The 7,313-nt window shown below is 37.1% G+C and overlaps 1 protein-coding gene across 1 annotated transcript; it reads right to left on the bottom strand.

Annotated features, from left to right (window-relative positions):
- Positions 1 to 6,133: 6,133 nt before the first annotated feature.
- On the bottom strand, positions 6,134 to 6,824 carry LOC131995731 (uncharacterized). Its single transcript, XM_059364682.1, has 2 exons — positions 6,770 to 6,824; positions 6,134 to 6,516 (listed from the first exon to the last, which is right to left on the bottom strand). Exons 1-2 carry the CDS (start codon positions 6,822 to 6,824, stop codon positions 6,134 to 6,136), a joined length of 438 nt encoding a protein of 145 aa, XP_059220665.1.
- Positions 6,825 to 7,313: the final 489 nt, after the last annotated feature.

The following is a 7,313-nucleotide window of genomic DNA, read 5'->3' as shown; positions in this document are numbered from 1 at the left end:
CTTTGTGGCTCTATGTCTGTTTGTCTGTACATCAACATCAAGGTGGCTAGGTGTGCAGGTGTGAGTGAGTTTATGTCGAAGACTAGATTTGTATGGAGTTCACATCCAGACACATTTCTACCATTGCAATTGAATGCTTAGAGCACATAAATTACACCAAAGCAGCAGGAAGAACGAAAATTGTTAACTTATCTTCACTTAACCAATACAAAACCGAAATAGAAGGTGTTGATTGTTTAGACTTTGTTTCGTCCTTGCTGCTACTGCTGCTGCTCTGCTCTGCATCCCTGGTTCGCCCAAACTTAGCTTTTCATTTAATCAACTCCACCAAATCGAGCCACAAGACACTGACAGCGCATGCATTCACCCGCTTCCTTCGTTTGTGAATTGGCTTTAGAGATTTCACGATACGCTTTCTTCTCTGCGGAAAACAAATTGAAAGGCGGTTTAGTGGCTATTTGGCGTGAGTTGCTAAATAAAAACATGGGAAAACATTCAGTATTTAACACAAAAAGTTGCAATTCCCATTGGTGTTTATTGTGCAAAAAGATATAAAAGAATATTTAATTTAATTAATTTTCATTTCATGTTTGGTCAATTCTTTAGCTCTCTTTAACGAATGAGGAGACAAGCTGAGGGAAAGGGGTGACGACGCCCAGAATGCCCTAGCTACCTCAGATATTCAATGAAAATCCAAAGTGAATTAACTGTAGGAAAGGAAACAAGAGGCCAACGTAGCGCAGCCTCCGCCTAGGACACTGAACGCATGAGTACGCATTATAGAACATTAGAAAAAAATTACCAGCGGTGGTTGCCCCTCCTAGGTTAGGTTAGGTTTGAATGGAAGTCTGCCATGAGACTCACTTAGACGTTTTCGTCCTTTAAAAACCCAGCAATTTACGAACGCTCATCCTCTATATCAGATGGCTCTATGAAATAAGTCCCCATGAGATAACCCCCCAAAATCGAAAATAAAATAAGTCCCCAAAATGCTCTATGAATAACAAAAACCACTACTTTTAGGGAGTTATTTCGTTTTTTGGGGATTTATTTACTATTGATTTTTGGGGATTTATTTCATTATGAAATAACTCCCCAATCTCAAAAATTAAACTAATCCCTAAACTTAGTTTTGGGGGAGTTTTTTAATTTTTTTTTTAAACAAGCAAAACGTCAAAAGCGAGGACATACTGAAAAAAATTGTGAAGTTATTAGTCGCCAAAAGCGTAACAGTGAGCTGTTATACGTGATGATGTAATGATCTATCAACGTGAGAGATCAATTAATCTATCAACGTGATAGATCGAAAAATGGTCAATCAACGTAAGTCTTCTTTTGAATGTGTGGTTAAATAAGAGTACAGATTGCAATCTTGCAAGGCAGGGTGAATTAGCTTACTGTCGAAAAGTTTGTTCTAGAAAAAAACAAGTAAGAGCGTGCTAAGTTCGGCCGGGCCGAATCTTATATACCCGCCACCATGGATCTCATTTGTCGAGTTGTATACGCGGTATCTATTTTTAGACAAACAAAGAATATTGAATAAGAACTGTTATGCTATTGGAGCTATATCAAGTCCGATTCGGACCAAACATGAATTGAATGCTGAACATTGTAGAAGTCATTGTTTAATGTTTCAGACCATTCGGATAAGAATTGCACCTTGTAGGGGCTCGAGAAGCAAAATCGGGAGATCGGTTTATATGGGAGCAGTATCAAGCTATTGATCGATTCAGACCATATTAGACGCATATGTTGAAGGTCATGATTTCTTCCAAATCTGTTAAGAATTGCGCCCTCTAGAGGCTCAAGAAGTCAAGATCCAAGATGGGTTTATATGACACCTATACCAGATTATGATCCGATTTGAACCATACTAAGCGCAGTTGTTGGAAGTAATACCAAAACACCACGTGCAAAATCAGTCAAATCGGTCGAGAATTGCGCTGCCACAATTGCAAGATCGGTTTATGTGGCAGCTATTAGGTTGTCTAAAAAGTAATTGCGGATGCATTTTTAATAAAACTAAGAATAAACTTTACTCAAATATATAATTGCCATTTTGTTCGATAACCTTTTGCCATCTTCCTGGCAAATTTAGTATTCCACGCTCATAGAACTTTTGGCCTTTATCTGCAAAAAACTGAACCAAGTGCGATTTTATAGCCTCATCATTGCCGAAAGTTTTACCATTTAAGGAGTTCTGCAAAGATCGAAATAAATGGTAGTCTGATGGTGCAAGGTCAGGGCTATATGGTGGATCCATCAAAAGTTCCCAGCCAAGCTCACTCAGTTTTTGGCGAGTGACCAAAGATGTGTGCGGTCTAGCGTTGTCCTGGTGGAATATGACACCTTTACGAATGACCAATTCTGATCGCTTCTCCTTGATGGCTGTATTCAATTTGTCCAATTGTTGACAGTAAACATCCGAATTAATCGTTTGGTTCCTTGGAAGCAGCTTAAAACATACCACACCCTTCCAATCCCACCAAACAGACAGCATAACCTTCTTTTGGTGCATATCAGCCTTTGAAGTGGTTTGAGCTGAAGTGGTTTGAAGTTGTTTCATCTCCAGTTATGATTCGTTTTAAAAACGGATCGAATTCATTGCGTTTAAGGTGCATATCACAAGCGCTGATTCGGGTTGTTAAATGATTTTTTTTCAATACATGTGGTACCCATATTAAAATTGACGCCAAACAAACAAATTTAAACAAAATTTCGCGCACTTTTTTCTAAAACAAGCTAAAAGTTACTTTTAGCTAATAACTGACAGAAGAAAGTATGCAATTACAGAGTCACAAGCCGTTGAAAAAATTTGTCAACGCCGACTATATTACTACTATATTACCGATTATTATTATTTATTATTACTTATTTATAATTACTTTTTGGGCAACCCAATATATCAAAACATGGACCGATATGGCCCATTTACAATCCCAGCTGACCTACACCTATAAGAAGTATTTGTGTAAAATTTCAAGCGGCTAGCTTTATTCCTCCGAAAATTAGCGTGCTTTCGACCGATAGACGGACGGACGGACATAGCTAGTTCGACTTAAAATGTCATGAAGATCAAGAATATATACTTTATGGGGTCTGATACGAATATTTCGAGGAGTTACAAACAGAATGACGAAATTAGTATACCCTTATCCTATGGTGGAGGGTATATAAATGGTCAAACAACGTAAGTCTACTTATACAGATGTGGTTAAATATGAGTACAGATTACAACCTTGCAAGGCATGGTGAATTAGCTTCCTGATGGAAAGTGTGTTTTAGCAAAAAATAATTCGGAGCACAACCGCGAAAATGAAGAAGATTATTATAAAGTTATCAAAGACAAAAACCAAAATCCAAAAAAAAAATTAAGCGTATTAAAAAAATTTGCGCTTCTCTTCTCCTAAGGGGACAGGTGCCACTGTAGGTAACTTGCATCTCGTGCTGAAAATAACTACTTCTGTCTTACACTGAAAATAACTACTTCTGTGTTGCACGGATTTACGCCTAGACCATTTTCGGTAGCCCACTTCGCTGTTGCTCGTAGAGCTTCCTGAAGTCTATCTCTAAGAGTGCTTTGAATCTTTCCCCTAGCCTAATACTGGTGACATTTGTTAGTTACTATGCCATGTAAAAACTTATCCCCAAAGAGGTGTCGCACTACGGCTCGTCGTTCGGACTCGGCTATAAAAAGGAGGACCCTAATCGTTGAGCTTAAACTTGAGTCGAACTGCACTCATTGATATGTGAGAAGTTTGCCTACCGTTTCTTCACGAAATGATTATGGACAAATTAATTAATATTTGTACCAAAATATACCCCAACTCTCTAACAAATAAAAGGCAAATTTTTACCTTCTTCCTATAATATTTCATATTTTTCGTAGTTCAGAATTAACTTTGAACTCAAACGGCAAGTCCTCCCTTCACTATAGTCAAAGTGTAAACAAAAAATGCTAGATACAAGGATTAGCCATGCTAACAAAATTGCCTCCTTTGACTACTATTCAGCTTAGTCGACTTTATTAAAATGAATTTTAAGTTTTTTTTATTTACTCTCCAATGTTGTGCGAAATATGTTTTTATTGTCAATTTAAAAAATAACCACCCTCCCAATTAAGGTTATGCACCGAAACAAGCAATTACTCAGAAGCATTCCAATTTGTGAGACAATCAAACGGTACGAATGCAAAGTGCTCCTAAAAAGTGTTTTGCATAATAACAATTATGAATTTTATTTGCTACCCAAACACTTTGAAACATTCACACTAACACTTAGCCACAAATGTATTCACTTATGTAAATATTTTACAAATTATCCAATTGACATTAAAAGTTCAGCCCTCGTGCTTCCTTTGTTGTCATTGTTTTGTTCTTGTCGAAGCATAACACAACGGATGTCTGTAGGGGAGATGGAAGTGCTGTATCAGAAGGGGAGGGAGAGATAGGCAACGCTTAGGGAAGGGGGACATATGCTTATTCAAATTAACAATTTGAAATTCAAAACTTTTCTTGTCTCTTAAAAATTCAAAAATCAACCGACCCAACCCAATCCGAAGGACACACAACATACAAACACCATACAGACTCGTAAACTATTTTATGATGAGAAAAATGAAAATATTCACTATTAAATAGAGTTCACAGTGTTTTGTGGTCGACTATGAAAGACTTGGTTATAGTCGATTGAAACTAGATGGATCAGTTCGGTTTTTGAAAGCCAGGCTCGATATACGATTTCCTGTCACAATTGACCGTTTTCTTACTAATAATTCATTACTTATCATATTTTGTGATAATTCTCACTTTCATTTCATTTAAATTTTGTTGTTTGACAATATTTTTTTGGGGTTTGACCCTTAAAAAAGTTTAATGAAATTATATTTTTATTGAAGATTCCATCTACTTTTCCTCTATAAAAACGTTTTTATCGTTTTTTTGTCTCTATAGCAAATTAAAAAAAAGTCAAAGTTAAATTCTTGTCTTAAAAAATTTTATCAATTTTTTTCGATTAAGAAGATTTCAAAAAAATATTGTCTTTTGAACAATTTTCGTATATTGATCCATTTTTCGTCTAAAAAAAATTGTTTATTGAAATTTTGACTTGAGACTGGTGCTATGTTCGTTTTTGCATCGAAAATCTATACATCTTAGCGATTACTTTTTGAAATACCACAAAAATTTCAATGATTACAAAATACACGTTGTAAAATTATTTGTTATCTAAAAAATTAATAGGGAGCATATTTGAAAATGTCGTGGGGATTTAGCCCTGGAGGGAAAACGGATGGTGAGTTGTTGAGATCGTGGAAAATGGGTCTTTGACTAGAAAAAAAGGAAAACACGGTTAGATAAGAATTCAGGAATTTAGAAGTAACTCTTTATTGGATGGAAAAGAAAGCTCTGTAATGGAGATTGAACAAAGCTCTTACTAGGCACAACAGTAGTGGTTGAAGCTCAGATAACAAGTAAATTTGTTTAAGGAAAAAGCAAAGATAAAAGGCCGGCAGAGTGTACAAGGCTACGTAAATGAATTTAATCATCTACTCTAGCATTAATGAAAGAAAGCATGGACGAGATAGTTGTATAGCTCGGTAGAATAACTATACGATAACTCCATCATCAGGATCCAGCTGATACACGGAAAAAGTAAGCCTGTCAGTAGTAGATATCCTTCTATGAACGAAACCGCTTAATAAACTTGTATAAAATATAGAGCTTGTGCCTTGTCAGTAAAGTAAAAAACAACAATGCATTTCATAAACTCTTTAATTCAGTAAGGAAGAAATTCATTGGAAACATAATACAGTGATGGAAAGAATAGGAAATCTATATGTAATTCTAAGGCAAAATTACGACCAGCTTCGTAATGGGTCGCGTAATGGTTCCCTTTTCAGTCACCACGTCAGCAACCCTAACTCTGCGATCAGTGCCAAAATGCATCTTGCAAACTCTGCCTAGACGCCAAACATTTGGTGGAAGGGTGTCATCTTGACTAACCACTAGTGTGTTCTCTTCTTCATTCTTTTCTGAACATTGCCATTTATCACGTTTCTGTAGTTCTTTCAAGTATTCGTTCTTCCATCGAACCCAAAAACTCTGATGAATAGCCTTAATTCTCTGCCATCGATTCAAAATCGATATTCAATGCGTGGATTGACCGGAGCAAGAATAGGAGTGCCGATCATGAAGTAACCTGGAGTTAAGGCTGCGAAATCGCTAGGATCACTGGATATTGAAGATGACGAACACGAATTGAGGCATGCCTCAATTCTCGACAGGATTGTTGAGAACTCTTCGAAAGTAAATTTAAAGGATCCAGCAAATTTTCGAAAGTGGGACTTAAAACTCTTTACTCCCGCTTCCCAGAGTCCTCCCATATGAGGAGCTCCAGGTGGGATGAAATGCCAACCCAGAGTCTGCTGCGTATAGTTCGACTCAATGGCAGCACGAGCAGCCTGAATAAATTCTCTCTCTAAGATCCTGGATGCTCCGACGAAAGTTGTTCCATTATCTGAATAAAGAAGTAAGGGACAACCCCGTCGAGAAACAAAACGATGAAAAGCAGCCAAGTACGTGTGAGTGAACTTATTAGAGGTCGCCTCTAAATATATCGCCATTGTGGAAAAACACACGAACACGCAGACGTAGCCTTTCGTAATGCGACAGTCTAGTCCACTGCAACTCTTTTTGTCGAAAGGACCCGCAAAATCTAAACCCGTTCAAATAAATGGGTTGCTGCTGACAACGCTTTTTGTGGAGAATACAAAGCTTCGAGTGATTGGGTTTGAACTCGGTACGTTCAGGCGGCAAAGCCGCCATGAGTTGCTACTGACAATGCTTTTTGTAGAGAATACAAGGCTTGCACTTATTGATTGTCGTTTTTTCAAATTCTAAACCTTATGGATCCAGGACTGTGATCTGACCATACGAAGCACAAGCTGATTACCACCATGAATAGTTAGTTGGTGAATAAACTTCACAAGCAGCTTAGAATATTGACAATCGTAGGGCATAATTATAGGGTGCCTCTCATTGTACGGAAGTCCGACTGACGACTCCAGATTTTCGTCGCGAAAATCGATCATAGTACTAGACTTCAAGAGAAAATTTCGTTAAAATTTTGCCTTCATAAAAAATGTCATTGAAATTTTGTCTTTGAAGTACATTTCATTCAAAAATTTCGTGTTCACAGAAAATTTCATACATTTTTTTTTCTGTAGAAATTTAACAAAATGTTTTTCGTTGAATGTTGTCTACGCCCTTAATCAATGTTGTGTCCGAAATTGCAAAAAGGTTTATGCTGGCCGA

The sequence above is a fragment of the Stomoxys calcitrans genome, chromosome 3, assembly GCF_963082655.1.
Source record: "Stomoxys calcitrans chromosome 3, idStoCalc2.1, whole genome shotgun sequence".
Classification (NCBI taxonomy): domain Eukaryota; kingdom Metazoa; phylum Arthropoda; class Insecta; order Diptera; family Muscidae; genus Stomoxys; species Stomoxys calcitrans.
Note: the sequence above shows the minus strand (reverse complement) of the source record. Positions and strands in the feature narration are given on the sequence as shown.